Raw genomic sequence first — 16,669 nt, 5'->3', positions numbered from 1 at the left:
GAACACCACAGAAATATATAACACGTATTTCTATTAGCAATAATACTTGTGTTGGATGGATGATTTCATATTTGTGAAATCCACTTCTACCCTCAAAGTGAAAATAAATTGTTACTATGTGAAAACAGGCACCATTCCACCAAATCTCCAATATTCATGTTCAAACTTGAAGTGGTTTCTTGCTGAATGTAAAACGACCACCAGAAGGACAGCTGATCTTTTCATTATTCATTTTAATGTTAATTCATGACAAATTCTCTTCATAGTTACATCAAATTCAAGTGAAAGAATTGTTCTTTAGCCCGGTACCAAACAATTACATTCGGATTACAGATTTGCTCCTCTCCAAACATTTAAAAAGAAGGTCTTTGTGCTTTACCACAGAAATCAGTGGCCAAAATAAACTGTTGTGCAATTATGTCAAATTAATGACTGCTTGATATGTAAAACATTTATTTCAAATGGACAACCATGATTCCAATTCCAATCTAGAGCCTTAATGTTTGAGTAAAAGTGCAATGCTGCAAAAACCTGCAACTGAGCAGGCAGACAAATGAACAAGTAATCTGTACTGTTCAACTCTAGGAATGCGAAGGCTACAAGGTCAGTGTTCCAAAATGTCAATCAAAGGCGTGCATGGATCTAAGGATGTCTTAAAACAGCAACCACCTAAAAGGTGCCCTCCCCAAGATATGCTGCCCCTCCTCTCATGCTCACCAAAAGTGACCCCTAGTGCAGCAAGCCCCCTGTCCTTTTAATGAGAGCCCTTCCTTTAGGAGACCAATTTATAAAGAAGTTGTGCTTGCGCTCCAAAAATTCGGAGTTTGTTAAAAAATATGGTTCTATTTCATCAAACACTGGAAAACTTCAGTACCTTCTTCAGATCTTGAGTAGATGAGTGAAACATTACCCAGTCCAGAGGGGTTTGCAAGTGTTACTTTGGTGGTCCCAATGCGGCACTCCAAAAACAACTTCAAATGGCAAAGTTTTTTTATAAGAGAGCAGCAAGGATAGAGTTAACCAGAGGGCATCTTTAAAAATAACAAAAATGGTGGGCTTGGCCTCATCTTTCTTGGGATGACAGATGAATGCCATTGGTAGCCTGAAAAAGAAATGCATGAGTGATACTTAACAGCTACTCCATTACCCAAATCTTATACAAAGACAAAGAGTCAAGAATGACTGACAAATGCTCTTGGGGTCTGCATGACTGAGGTTTTTCTCCGATAGAAATATTTCATAATTAAATAAGGACCTTTCACTAATCTGCTGCTTATCTCAATCTTGCAGGAAATGCACCCTCCAATCTAGCCTGTTTCCCCCTTCGCCTAGGAGCGCTTGTGCCTTTTTAGATGCCATCTGCATATCTCAAACAAGGTTCATGCAATCCACCCTTCTTGAATCTTACCAGCTCTTGCTATTTAAGTAATATGTTTTACTGGGAGCTCTGGTGTAGGTTAGGGGCATGCAAAATTAAATTTATGCTTGCAAAGTTTTGTTAGGAAACTTTGCTAATTTATGTAGTTGCAAGTTTGTCAACTATTGGAAAACTTATCCTGAAGGTGAAGGTATCTGTACGAACGTTTTTGTGAGAGATTTTTCCTCCATTTATTTTGCTGGGAATAATTTTCGAGTTCAAGTAGATCTTTCAGGATTTTTCTCCCCCAAATCCAAATATGCTATTGACTGTGTTCGGCTCAGTTTAATTCTGCTACGGTACCTATCCTATTAAAATTGTCTTAATGCTGAGACACCTCGGTGTACAAGACAATTGTGACCAATGTGGAATTCTAGCCCTTTCGAGCACAGTGGACTACAAAGTTCCTATAAAAGAGAAGCCTGGTCATCCAGTTCTTCTGAATTAGGAATAGGGAGCGAATGAGTCGTCTTCGCTTCTGTACACATGTGAGTTACTAACAAGGGAAAAGAAAAGTCCCGCTAAGGAGAACTTGTCTCCATTTTGATCAGGGATAGTTTCCAAAGAATTCAGGTTAATATAGCTGAAACCCATTGTAAAGGGATGAGCCCCTATCTCCTGTTGTTAAAACAGAGCGCCCATGGGTAATGGCAAATGGAAAAGTTTGTATTCGTCACCGACACAAGTCGGGTAGCAGTAGCATTGCAACTACAGGATGGTTTCAATAAAAAGGTCTATGTCAAAAAACATCAATATATTTGCCTGAAAAGTGTAACAGGCAAAATTGGCGATGCCCTAAAGTTGTCCATTATGACCTAAGTTTTGAAGATAAAAAAAAGAAATATATGTGTTAATGAAAACAGTATCAACGTAAATGTGCAAAAATGCCTTCCCTTACTTAGCTTTACTATACAGATTTACATCTAACTTTTCCAAGGTTCTTTACTTCTCCATGACTGCATGTTGGAGTAGTTTTCAGCATGTATTTGGACTTGAAAATTGTATTCGGAATATTTGTGAGTATTCACAAAGGTTAAAACTATGCAAGTGTTCCCAAATTAGAAGTTATCACGGACAGTCTCTTCTCTGAGAACTCCAATTTCTTCACACATTTTCCAAACTTTAGATTGCAGACATTAGGTCGAGTTTGCAAGTTTGAGTTTCATTTGCATCCCTAAAAGTCTGCACACCTAGTTATAATGAAAAAGGACTTTCCTATTTTACACCTAACTGAAACATTGGTGCCTGAAAATGTCTGAGAATCTGGCCCTACAAATAGAAACAGGAAAACCTAAGTATTAAATAGACAAGTGCTCAGAAATGCAATTGTCCCACACAGTAGTTATAATTCCCCTTATTATTGTAAAACAATCAAACTGGCCTACCCCCTGATGTAGAATGTTGAAAACCGATAAATCCAGCACAATGCCCCAAAAATCAAATGCTACAAGGTATTTATTGCCCTACGGTACTAATGAATATAAATTCTGTCAGAAATGGCACCGGGCATGTGTGTCATGATTTGCATACGGAGCCACCAGTAATAATCCATCGGGTGATAGCGGGTATAGGGCGAGGAAGAGGTTAATGCGTGGGTGATAGCATTGATTACAGATGATGTGTCTGACGAGCCACTATTACAATACGTTTCCATTTTGGCAATCTTCTCATCAAAATATTTTCTTCCATAATCTTGGCGGACGACTTCCGGGAGGTCCTCCCACATCTTGTCCGCTATTGCTTTAATCCGTTCCGGGCTGTAGAGGCTTGTGGCGGCTATGAAGTTTCCAGGTTCTACAATGCTGACCTTGACACCTTTGGGATGCATCTCGTAGCGCAGGCAATCTGAGAATGCTTCCACCCCAAACTTGGTGATGCAGTAAGGGGACCGGGCCGGATTCGCCATTCGGCCTAACATACTGCTGATGTTCACCACGCGTCCTGGGAGGAAAGAGAATGAAGAAAAGATTCAAAGAAAATAACTGTAAATTCATTCCAAAAGTTAAAGTTCTCAAATCTCCTTGCATGTGGAAGATGTGAGTGTTGTATTTTAATACATCCCCCTCCCCCGCGTTCCAGGTCCCTGCTGCTCAGCCAGTGTGTGAGGTCATCTAGAATATAGAGTGTGTGTGGGGGACTGGAGTGGCAGTTGGAGATATGGGCTGAATAGCAGGATGCTGCTCCTGGTGGGGCTTAGCTATCTACTTGTAACAAAGATCTAATAAACCTTCTTACAGCCAACACTACGGCCACTGGACTTCCTTCTATTACAACAGTGAGTTTTAACAATGATGTGAAATCAATGCATGCAAGAACTATCAAAGCAACACACCAAGCAAAATTGCTACCCACAAAGTGCGGGAACATACTTATCGGCAGATATCTAAAGAGGCGGTCCCTTTAAAAAGGATTGTGGACTTGTTATCAACTATACCCAATTAAATTATATCTTTGAAAATGTAGTGGAGGCTTTACATCTCAAAGAGATGAGGAATCCTCTGTGTGTTACTCCTTCTGGCAAAATGATGATGGTACCTGGTGCAGAACTCCTGACTTTAGCCACAGCTTATGGCCAGAACATGAACTAACTCACGATGAGCTGGCATTCTGAGATCTTATTGCTCCTAGCCACTTAAAGTGTTACTGCCCCTCTCAAGGTCTGCAAAAGCTAAAATACGAAGAAATCAATGACTTGTAAAATCCAGTGTCCCCCAACAAAAAGCTATCAATACTTTTAGTCACTGTATGGACAGAATCTGATGATATGGAAGCAAAACATCCAGAGCTGAGGAATGCAATATATCTGGCAAGCAATGTGCTTCCATTTCATCAATAATCCATGTTTGCCTCCACCATGTGTGTGAATTGACTATACAGGGACAAACAGGTAAGTCTATTTGCGCAGCTAAATAGGATAAATGCCCCAACACAGCACAGGCGCCTTAAAACTTTGCCGCCTGCCTTCAGCTCTCGGGGAAAGCATCCCCACAAGGGAGCATTCCATCCAAGTTTGCTTTAGGAAGGAATCTCCTCATTTAGTGAAGATAGATGTGCCATCCTGTCCTTATATTTGACTTCCTAGCCGACAGCGTGTTTTTCCCCATAGACGACTGATACATTGTTAGCCCAACTAAGGGTTTCCACGTGTTTCTGTGTCGTTCATGGGTTGGTCTAAAGGAGCACCAAATGTGTCGCCCACCGCTATTAAAGCGTAACTACTCCCCTCCTCTGCAGTAGTCTGGTGAATGCTGGCTGGTGAGATTCTAGAGAAGGGAACACTCGTTTTACCTCCTCCGTATAAATTCCATCTGGCATCTCGTAATTGCCACTCTTTCTTTGACCGTGAGCTTGTGTTGTAGGTTTGTGTTTGGATGTGGTGTGCATACAGACCAAGGACAATATGGACAGTATTGAGGTCTGTGAGGATGTAGGATGCAACTGAAAAGGATGGCCCCCTGCATAGGCGCGGCAATTCAGACTCCCTACCTTGAAGCAGCCCCCAGGCAGCATCTGAACAAGGATGTAGCAGTTTAACTCCCGTCTGGTTTTTGCCTGCAATATAGATTTCAGCTCAGAGCCCTTCCTGAACACAAAAGATTGACCAAACTAGTAGTGATGCATGGCCGCTCTGCCGGAAGAACTTCCAGGTGATAATCTGAGGCCTGCTTAGAAAGTCTTACCTACAGGAGGCTCAATCCATTTCTTTAAGCCATCTTTGACCTTCCACTTCTCCTCTAGAAAACCCTTCTGGAAACCCCCCCAATCAGGAAGTATTTACTGATTCCCCAGGAATCCACATTTTCACTAGTTCTTGGCTGCCCTTCTCTACGTTTGGTTGGGGACAAGATTTTTGAGCCTAGCACCCTGACTTGTGCTAGTGCTTAGCCTTCTTCAGCCAGCTTTCATCTGGACCGCTTTGGAGAAACTCTGGTGCAAGTAGCTAGAGGGCCCTTTGACCAAGAAATGTTATGTTATGTTATGTTAATAACTTTTATTAGGCGCACAGCTGCCCCAGCAAAGGGGCGTCCTGGCGCCTGATCAGGTACACAACACAACAGGTCAAGGCTAAGAAAGAGAAAGATCAAATAGCAGAGGCAGACAGATGTGTTTTAATGGCGCGTCTAAAAAGAGTCAAGCTATTTAGGGCGCGAATGTGTAAAGGAAGGGAATTCCATAGATCAGCCGCCAGGACACGAAAAGAGCGACCTCCCATCCTACTCAGCCTGAACCTAGGCTTAGTCGCCAGATGGTAAGATTCAGACCTGAGAGACCGCGTGGGGACGTATGGAGAAATAAGGCCCGCCAAAGCAGGGGGAGAGGAAAGCTTCAGGATCTTGAATGTCAGACAGAGAGCCTTAAATTTGATTCTCTGTCTGACCGGAAGCCAGTGCAGGGAGGTCAGAACAGCAGAGACAGAGCCTCGTCTTGGAAGGCCAACAATGGCCCGTGCAGCAGCGTTCTGCACCCTCTGAAGCCTAGTCGCCTCAGCCTGGTTGACTCCAAGTAGCAAGGCACTCCCGTAATCCAGCCGGGAAAGAATAGAGGCCTGAACCACCAGTTGCCGAGTGGGGGGGTCAAAGAATTTGAGGACTGGCCTCAGCCCTCGCAGAATACCAAAACAGGTAGCTGCTGTCTTCTTTGTATGGCTGGTATAAGAAAGATTGGAATCCAGCCAAACCCACAGATTTTTAACTTCGGCCGCTGGAATGGGGGACACCCCCAGATCAGAAGGCCACCACTGGTCTCCCCAAAGTTCCGCCTGCTTCCCCACAACCAGGACCTCGGTTTTCCTAGCATTAAGCTGTAGGCAGTTGCTACGCATCCAACTAGCCACAGCTATAAGTCCTGCACGGAACCTGGGCGCAGTCACCTCAGGGTCCCCACTGAGTGTCACCGCCAGCTGCGTGTCGTCGGCATACGATGTCATAGTAAGGCCACATTGCCTGACGACAGCGGCCAACGGTTTCACATACAAGTTGAACAATGTGGGGCTTAAAGCAGAGCCCTGAGGGACTCCCAGTTCCAAAGAATGGAAAGAGGACTGGCCAGGTGGAATGGCTACTTTGAAAAACCGGTCCGAGAGGAAGGAGCGGAACCACTGAAGAGCCTTCCCCTCAATACCCACTTCCTCCAAGCGCCGCATCAAAATGTCATGTGACACCGTGTCAAACGCGGCGCTCAGGTCTAATAGTAGGAGCGCCGCAGTCTGCCCCGCATCCAGCACTGACCGCAAATGCTCGGTCATGAAGAGCAAAGCAGTTTCGGTGCTGTGTTGGGCGCGGAAACCATTTTGGCTCTCGTCAAGAATGTTATTACGAGAGAGATGGGCAGACAAGATGGAATTCACGTGTGCCTCAGTGCCCTTGGCGGTCCAAGTCAGGAGGGAGATGGGCCGGTAATTCTCCGGGAGCAAGGGGTCAGAGTTGGGTTTCTTCAGAATGGGGCTGACCACAGCTTGCTTCCAGGATGGCGGGACCACGCCCTCACTGAGGGAAAGATTAATCACGTCCAGAATGGGTTCACGACAGAGGCGGGAGACGGATAAGGAACTCCGGCTTCAGTGGGTCTAAAGGGGAGCCAGATTTAATTTTAAGGCTCAGAGTGTCAAATGCCTCGTTAGACATGGCCGGCAGGATGGACAGAGTTTCGGACACCGAGACCTTCATATCACTAAGAGCATCCCCGGAAACAGAAGGTATAAATCCTCGATAGATTGTCTGCACCTTCCCCACGAAAAAGGATGCCAGACTTTCACCGTGAGAGTCCGTGCAGATTTCTTGCGAGGTGGCCCGTTTCCCCATCAGGTCTTTGAGTACCTTGAAGATTAACTTAGAAGGGTTAGGGCTGTTGGAAAACTCAGCTGCATAATAGGCAGCCCGGGTTTGACAGATAGCTCTGTGATAGGTCTTAAGCTGGGCAAAGTACAGTGATTTTAACGTGGGATCAAAGGATTTTCGCCAGGCCCTCTCAGCTTGCCTGCAAGTTCTCTTGAGTTCGGCAAGAGTCTCATTATACCAAGGGCTGCGATTTTTAACGTGACATTTAGCCCAGCGCAGAGGTATAAGAGAGTCGAGGGCAGTAAGGACCCAGTTACAATACTGTTCATATCCCTGTTCCACATTCTGCAGTTTGCCCAGAGGTTGTGCCTCTGGGCTAAAATGGAGTGCAGAAAATTGTGTTTTGCCCAGGTTTTAGGCCAAACCTGGGACTTTGGGGGAACCCATGAAGAAGAAGAATATATGCTATGAGGTGAAGCTGATCCATGACCAACAAGACAAAAAGCAAGACCCAGCCGACTGAAGAGATGGTAGGGAAGCAAGTCACCACTGAGATATAAAGGCCTTGCAGCCCAGCCAGAAACATAGATATTTTCTTCGCAACAGATTAACAACCAGAAATAGATATTCAAGTCTAAATGCTATGGTAACACTACATGGCCCTGATGTCTCCCATGCCACTGGACTATCCCATGTAATTACTAAATGTTCTCGGAGCCAGAATCCTCTTTTTTCTAGGCTAAGAGGGACAGAGAATCCCCCTTTCACCCTCTGTTCTATATTTAAGACCCATTAGGGGAGGTCAGGTGCTCTAATTCCAGAGGTATTTAAACTATATTTGTAGTCCCTAGGGTTTTTGAGAATTCCCTCTTTAAAAAAATGACTGGGCCCAAACCCCTTAATCATGATTCCTTTGTTGCCGTGGGAGTTAACCAGTCACCTGAAAAGTTTGCTCAGATATTTATGAGACACAAGCCTCTAAGATTTGGTGCTACTGGTGGGAGGAGCTCATGTGGGGGTTAGTCAATTTGCCTCACCGGTATTGCCCATTTGTCAATTTCACTTTTGAGTTGAATTGGACTGGGCTTCTGTTGAACTATGCCCCATGTCCCCCATATCTCCAACCACTTGTGTGCAAGGCCTTCTCATCTGTACATTGTAGATTTGACTTGGGTCCCAGTATTTTGGCATCCGAGTTAATAATTTTACTTTGGGTGGTATGATTTTGGGTGTTTAGAGACTTTTTGACATTTTGTGACATTTTTGGCATACTTCATAGTTTTCTGGGCTCAAATTAAATGGGTTGACCACCACTGCATCTAAACCTGCTAAGGGAAAACCTACTGCAGCATATCTGATACACTTCAGCATTCAGACTGATATCTTTGTTCCGCTCACCTGGGAAATGTAAACAAAGCCTTGATTAAAAAAAAAAAGATTGCGAGCCAATGGCTTCTGAGGCTAACTGAGAACTGACAAGCCTCTCCTCATAGCATAATACTGTCCAGAGATGCCCATGTTATCTGAATTGCAGGACCTTTTTCTGTTAAGTTCCATAGCACAATTTGGGGAAGGGTATAGCTCTGCACCTAAAAATGCTAAAATCTTATGTTTTGTATAGTTGTTCATCATTTTAACTGATTTATATGTCCAATGTATAAATACAATTCTATCCTCCTCAGATATGTAACTCTGTTTATATATAGTTTGGGTATTGTCTGCTATTACTGTTGCATCTTGTATCTCCCTTCCACTCATATTGTTACCCTCTTACGGCCTTGCATGCTTACCTAGATTATCCTTCCTAGTCCAGTCCACACAGGGGGTAACTGGGCTGTTTAAATCGAGTGTGATAGTCCCAAAGGCCATGGGAGACCAAAGATGAACAACAGTACACACCATTAAAATTGCCCCAGTAACCATCACCTTGCCTAAGCACCCTGGACAAGGCCTTACACCTATGTCCAGAGGATTCCACAGAATCCTGATCTTCCATGAAAAGTGCCCAGATTACTCGTAACACTGATTGAGAAAACCCCACTCTCCACAACAAACACACACACGACTTATTTAAGCAAAGACTTTAAACATATCGGCCAGGAGTAGGGAATCAGTATGTTATCTAGGGGCAACAACCAAGGGCCTAAAAAGTAAAGGCGGGTGAAAGGTCCATATGAAAAGGTATTTTCCAACTAAACCTGAACTTTGGAATGTGAGCAGGATGCCAGGACAGCTTGCCTGTCTCAGTGTGGTGAACACCCACTGTACCCTCTGCTCATTCTCTCCCAAAAGGACCACTCTCACACACTCTTTCAGTTGGTCTTAGTGATCCCTAGGCTGGTAAAAACCAGTTCATGGAGAATAAATTAACATCCTTGCTGAAAATCATGTCTGTGATGTTTGTTCTATAGCAATTTCCCCAATCGATTAGTATTATGTTCTATAATGTTATGAATGTGGAGTTTGTGCCCGGTCCCTATACCAAGATACACAAATATATAATTTATAACACATGTATACTTGGTAAATGCAAAGCTGATATCTGCAGAGGCAGCGAGGCACTTTGAGTGCTGTAACTACTGAAACTTGCACATTTGCACAAGTCCCATGTTACTCTTCTGAACATTATGCACTTGGACCTGGCCTTGCTAATTCAAGACCAGAGGACATGTCCAACATTATTAAAATGCTAAAATATGTCAAGAACATGTTTAGTCTTACATATTGGTACTGCAGCTAGGCTTGGAGAGTGGTTGAGTCTTACTGTTTCTAAACCCACATTGTGTCAAGGCACACTACAGCCTACATTGGGCATTTGATATTTATGCCACTTGTGTATATGTCAGGTACTTGCGGAGTGTTCACTTACTTGAAAGCCAAACAAGCCAATTGAGGTTTTCCAATTACATGCCCTGGTTTAGGGGATTCCTACAATAGGTGTATATCCTGTTTACTAGGACATCTAAATACCAAGTTACCTCAACGCAATCAGTCCTGAAAAATACTAAAATCCGATCAAGTGAAACTGGCTTAATTCAATATAGCTCTACCTATACCTCCTAGTTATGTATCTGACATACACCACACCTCCCCACCGTTTAGTACCACTACATTCATCCACATCTCCTTTACACACAGACAAGAACTTTCAGAAAGACCTTGCATTACATACCTTGGTTGCGACCCCTGGCTTTTAGACATATTCCTTCACACAGATAGTGGATAATCGTATGGTGGCCAACTCACTTATTCTTCCTTTACTATCTAATGATCTGTGTTTACTACTTTGGACAACGATAACCACTCCATAGGTAAGTTCCCAAATATTAAGTGAAACAAGGTCACATCTGTGGTGCTGTGGAGAGTGGTGCGGAATGCCCCGACCCATTTTTACCGGAGATCAAGCTAAAATATATCACTGGCTAAAGTGAACACAATAATATTTGATCCTTCAGCTGACACTTTCTACACCATAATTCCACATTTTTCATGTCGGAAAATCCAGGGGATCAAAATGGTAGGCACTCTCAAAAGGATAACCTTTTTTTAAGTTTAAAAAGCTTTATTGAATATGATAAACATAGTAAAACATCAGTACAAGGAAAATATGGCATTGAAAGAAGATTGAAATGGTATTGAGAAAAATCATGTATATATAACTATCCCAAAAAGGGAAATATAAACTATACCTAGGACATAGAGCTTTTAAGGTTTTTTGATTTTAAAAGGAGGAAAGGAAAGAGAAGAAGAAGAGAGAGGAAAAGAAAGAAGAGGGGAGAGAGAGAGAGAGAAAGAAAAGAGAAAGAGAAGGCAACAGACTAAGTAAATGGATAAATCACTAAAAGATGGGAGTTACTGATTTTGAAAGAAGAAAGATAATTGTGAGAGAAAAAAAAAGCTAAAATATGGAATAGTAAGAGGAGAGAGAAAATAAATTCAGACATGTCTGGAAAGAAAATCGGTTAAGGGTAACCATAAAAGGTTCTTCTTGATTAATAAAGGTACAGAGACCTTTTTTTATTTTAAATGTATCTTTATTAACATTTTGCGTTACCATTACAAAAACAATGTATATGTTCTTGCATCAAAACGCAATAAAGATAGTATGTATAGTCTGTCTCAAAAGGATAACCCTGCACTTCTGATAGTGTTAAAAGTGGAAGGGATACAAGGGAAAGACAGCGAAAGACTGACTGTTGCTGCAAATCTAAAGAGAGTGCTGTCTCCATCCCACCCCCAACCTCACCTTGGGATCTAACTCTTCACAAACGCTTCAGGAATGCGAACTATACACAATGTTAATCTGGCAGTCTACTTCCAACCTCCAGTTTCAGCAGCATTTTATTTGTGGAAATCCAAGGACATGGATTCTACTGAGCTCATAGTAAATCATTACCCAAGCATTCCCAATTCATCCTACCATGCACACCAATTCTACATACATGCACCACCATGATACACATGGAAGTTAGTGAAGGACCCAATTAAGTAAGAACAGGCAGAACGTTTGTACCAATAATGTAAATGTAATAGGAGAAAGACTTCTACGGACATCAACTAATACACGGCCACCACTATCATCCTTGAGCAATCCGGCGAGGCGAGCGGATAATCAGGCTTGCAAGGGTGCTCTGTCCACACCACAGAGCCCAGCTAGAAGCAGCCCTGAGTGTACACAAATGATGCCAAAACAAAGGTCAAAACATGTCAGCCACTGACTCGCTCTTCTGTAAATCAGGTCGGGGGGGGGGGCACATGTGCAACATTATGCAAGAAATCTCTCTGTTTCAACACATTTGAAAAATTGACCTATTTTTTGAATAGTGACGAACCAGAGTACAGATGTATTTGACAGGGGCGAGTGTTCTACGCGAGTTCCTCCTAGTTATAAAATAATTCAGACACTATCCCAAAGACAAAACTTGCTCTACCTTTTCCTCATCATTCAACCCCAACAGTCATAATTGGGAGCAGGAAAAATAAAATAAGTGCAGAGTGTGCATTACATAAACAACAAAGCGAGTTAACAAAGTCTGCGCCTAATGTAGTACATTGGGAATTGGATGTTCACAGGGGTTCTAGGTTTGGGCGAAGTGTCCCCAGCACTTGTCCTCATTAACCCACCTGAATCCCAGAACATATCGCTGCTATGGAGCTGCACAGTACTGGCAGGGTGCACACTCCGGACATGTAATTACCGTTAACATGTGGCAACTCTATGCCAGTACCTTGCAATTATCAGTTAAGCCCCCTCAGAAAGGGTAATGACAGTGCTTCATTTGTAAAAATAAACAAGCATTGGCATAGCCAATAGGTCTCGCCTTTGGGACCTTATAAGTGTTTAGCTATGCAACAGTTGCATAACTAAATACTTATAAGGTCCCAAAAGGGAGACCTATTGGTTATGCAAAGCAGCCGTGAAAGTGATCACGATCAAACATCAAAGCGGCCGTACGGCCGCGAAAGTGAAAGTAATCGCGGTAAAGCGCGGCGCGCGCGCCCGCGCACATGCACTGTATCCCTAGGCTGGCCTGGTAGCACTTTTTGGAGCCCTCTCAATAAGTCTCGCCAGACCAGCGCATGCGCTGGGTCAGGCGAGATCTAAAAAATGAGTGCCATGGCTCTCGTTATGAGGCCACTACGGCTTGCACCACACATTGCCGCTGCCAATGATACCAACACAACTCCTACAAGTGTGACAAATCAGACTATTGCAGGCCCTCAAAGCTATAAGAATGGCTTAGAAACAGGTAATAGCCATTTATAACGTATATTGAATTAATAATTAACTGTTCCTGTGGTCATCTCCAAATTAGCCAGACAGAGCCACCTTGTGGCAGAATGTTACTTGTGCTGGTCCTGACAATTAAGTGCCGGTGCCGAGATTTTCAATTTCAGTGTAATGTTGTTTTATGCTTATACGAATGTTTCTTTATACCGCAAAAGCGGATGACAGACGAACCACATCTGTATCCAGAAGATATACCATGACAAATATGTATAATGTATTAGTCGGAACATCAACAAAAGAAAAAAACTAAAACGTAATAATGTAACTTTATTATACTGTTAAGGTTTTCAATAAAGTATGTTTAAAAAAAAAAGTGGAAACCACTGGCTCAAATTAAGCACTGGATAAGGACTGTGTGGACACATAATTACTGTGTGATGTTCGCTATGGTATTTCCCATTCTGAGGGGTTTAGGTATCATTTTTACCACCTGCTGTTAGCAGACGGTAAACGTGTGACTGGCTTATGTGTTGGGTGGGTGGAAAGTGGTGGAGTAGAGAAGGTAGGGGAAGATTAGTTGCTAGAAGAAAAAAGTCAGGGCGGCAGGCCCGGCTGTAGGAATTTTTATTTGGGTGGGCCATGGGTCCTTCCAGGTGGGCCACTGCAGCAGTCACGGCTGGCATGACTCGAGGGTATTGGGTGGGGGGGGGGGCTGGGGGGTGTCGCACTGGGGTTTAATTTAATAATATAAATTTTAATTAATCAGCATGGAGAAGGACAGAGTGTGCAGGACTGGTTTGGGTGGCCCCAGAGGGCCGACCAAACAGTCTTTACGCACTCAGGAGTGGGCACACCACTCCTTCCCTGCCCTGCTCGCAGAGGGGCGACGCTCCTCCGCCCTAGTGTAGGAGCCGCCCTTGCACTGCGGGCCCAAATTGTTGCTTCTGGAGGCACCCTACAAGCCCTAGATTATATCATATCTATTTGCAAACAGTCACCATGATACAATCGATTGGTTCTGAGTGTATACAGAGCATGTGGGGGCATATTATCAAGAACGGCGTTAAAGATTATCGCCGGTTTAACGGCAGAAAACTGCCGCTAAAGCGGCGATAATGAGCTTGATAATATGCCCTTGAGAATTCCAATAGAAGTCTATGTTCTGGTGTGAACATGGTCTTCTATTGGAATTCTCCAGGGCATATTATCAAGCCCATTATCGCCGCATTAGCGGCAGTTTTCTGCCGTTAAACCGGCGATAATTTTTAACGCCGTCCTTGATAATATGCCCCGTGGAGAGTTATTTGAAAGTAAGAGCAATGTCTGGACCTAACTGCAAACCCTCGAATTCCAGCAGGCCAGGCTTCACTACAGGTACTGGAATACCAAGCATATTATAATAGTTCAAGATTACGGAAGTCCCTATTGCCACACGAAAACCTTGACATCATTGTATTAGAAAGGCTGGCTATCTACTTGTTGCAATTTTTCCAACACTTATTTCTCTGCACAAATTTAACTTCATACATTTTACTTTGTCATTCTTTTGCAATGTACTTTCAAAGATATAAATTCTTGAAAAACAGTAACGCATTTGAAAAAAGAGAAAGGAGTATTTTTGAGAACTGCCAACAGTTTTCACACCGACCATTTCAAAATTAGCAGTCCAGTCATGGAGGTAACCTTCTATTATTCTTTGGAAACTCCCTTATAAACTCATCCATACATAGGTTTCCGTGAGCTCCTTTCTCGTGTGCTAAAATAGTCAAATTATGAAAGATAAAGCATTAATATGCAATGCAATACAGGAGAATGAGACTCATCTATTTGCTGAATTGCACAATGTGAAACTAGAAATCCTGGGATCAATCTTGGCTTCCATGCTTGACCAAATTGTGAGATCCTAGCCAAACCTTTATTGCCCTGAGCCTCATTTATTCATCATCACATAAGAGGGCACTTCAAACATGTGCACTGTGTAAAACACATTTTCTGTGAGAACAAGCCCGAGCACTCATACATCATGTGATGTACGAGTGCTCGGGCTTGGTCTCACTTGTAAGGTAGATCCCTAGGGGGTCACATATCAGGGGTGTGGGTGATTTCCCCCACCCTTGAGCACCATAGCAACTATTTACGAATTAGGATAATACCACTAAGAGTGAGCACCAACACCACATTGGGCCCTATCACCCAACACGGAGTTTATTTATCACGTTCGAGGCGTCGGACGACCCCCGGCCATCGTACGTCACAGTGGGCATGTGCGGAGGACGGCTTGAAACACATTTTCTGTTTGATTTAATCTACTATAATAGTGCTTCATCTGCACTAAGGATCTAAGCCACAAGGCACACAATCGATCAATCAGGGGGTTTATAAAGCGCGCTACTCACCCGTGAGGGTCTCAAGGCACATAACAGACTTGCCTTATAGCTTACTAAGGGCCAGATGTACAACCATTTTTTGCAGTGGCAAATAGGCAATTGGCCCGTTTGCGACTGCAAAAAGGGTGTTGGTAGGTACAAACGCTATTGTGCAAGACTGTATTAGGAAGGGGCGTTCCAAGGGCGTCCCTCCCTAATAGCGAGCCGCATTTGTATGTATCATGGTATTGCAACCGCAATTGCAGTTGGATAACACTCGCAGTTTGCACCTACTTCAAGTAGGCGGTAACCCACTCGGAAAGAGGAAGGAGTCACTAGGGTATCCCTTCCTCTTTGTGAACGGATGAGAAAATATTTTTTAAGAGAAGGCAGTGGTCCCAGGGACCACTGCCTGCTCGACACTGCCTGCTCTTAAAAAATGAAACAAATGTTGAATTTTTCTTTTTGAAATGTATCCCATGTAAGGTCCCTTTGATGGGAAGAGATGGTTTCTGAGGTGGGAGTATAAGGCAAGTAACACAACTCAGCCTCCCTCATTGCCAGTCTTCAGAGAGAATCCCTCTTCATTGCTACCTGCAGAGACCCCGGACTCTGCAGCACACTCCCTTCCTGGCCTGATTATACCTTTTCTACCATCCATCTCCCGTGCACCCTAGCTGACAGCGGACCTTGGGCCCCAGCCCCATATCAGCCACCGTCCGACTCCATTTTCATTATTCCCGGTAAAAAAACATTAGGAAAATTACCCTCAAACTTAAATCATTGAATATAACTGTAAAACAAATGAGCACACACTTTAAAATATATTCCACAGTGGTCCTAATGACCCAACTGCTAATTAAATAAACAAAAACAGAGAGGCCATGACAGGGCCGGCTTTAGCGCTGGTGCAAAAGTCTTTATTGGTGTCCCATGACCACCTCCTTGGATTCCGTCATTGCCACCCTCCACTAGTGCTCCTTATCGCTCCATAGCCCCTCTCCCCCCGAGACGCCCTACTCGGATGCCCTCACTACCACCTTCCACCAGTGCCCCTCATATCTCTGTAGCCACTCACTCATATGCACTTCATTGGTTGTATAGCGCTACTCATAGTGTAGGGTGTTACAGTACTTTACATCGTGCCCACATTATGCAGAGACAATGAATCATACAAGTATGTAAATCAGCCTATAGGGAATGTCGCATAAACCAATGAGGATTACCAGGAGTAGGAATCATATGTCATCCATACCGGTGGGCAGTATGTTTCAAGATAGTTTGGTCTCGAGAAGCACAAACACAGGATTTAAAGCATACCCCAGTGGTGGTGGTTGGGGGGGGGGGGGCTTTGCTGATTAAAATGTATTTCTGAGTA

At 43.6% G+C, this 16,669-nt stretch overlaps 1 protein-coding gene across 1 annotated transcript in view; it reads right to left on the bottom strand.

The window, feature by feature from the left end:
• Window positions 1–218: 218 nt before the first annotated feature.
• The window catches only part of BDH1 (3-hydroxybutyrate dehydrogenase 1), a 96,892-nt gene continuing 80,441 nt past the window's right edge, over window positions 219–16,669 (bottom strand). Inside the window, exon 7 of the mRNA XM_085635284.1 lies at window positions 219–3,358. Coding sequence (XP_085491410.1) covers window positions 2,889–3,358 — 470 coding nt within the window. The 3' untranslated portion in view covers window positions 219–2,888. The remainder of the gene's footprint in view (window positions 3,359–16,669) is intronic.

The sequence above is a fragment of the Triturus cristatus genome, chromosome 11, assembly GCF_964204655.1.
Source record: "Triturus cristatus chromosome 11, aTriCri1.1, whole genome shotgun sequence".
Taxonomy (NCBI): domain Eukaryota; kingdom Metazoa; phylum Chordata; class Amphibia; order Caudata; family Salamandridae; genus Triturus; species Triturus cristatus.
The sequence above is the reverse complement of the archived record's forward strand: the minus strand, read 5'-3'. Positions and strand labels throughout refer to the sequence as shown.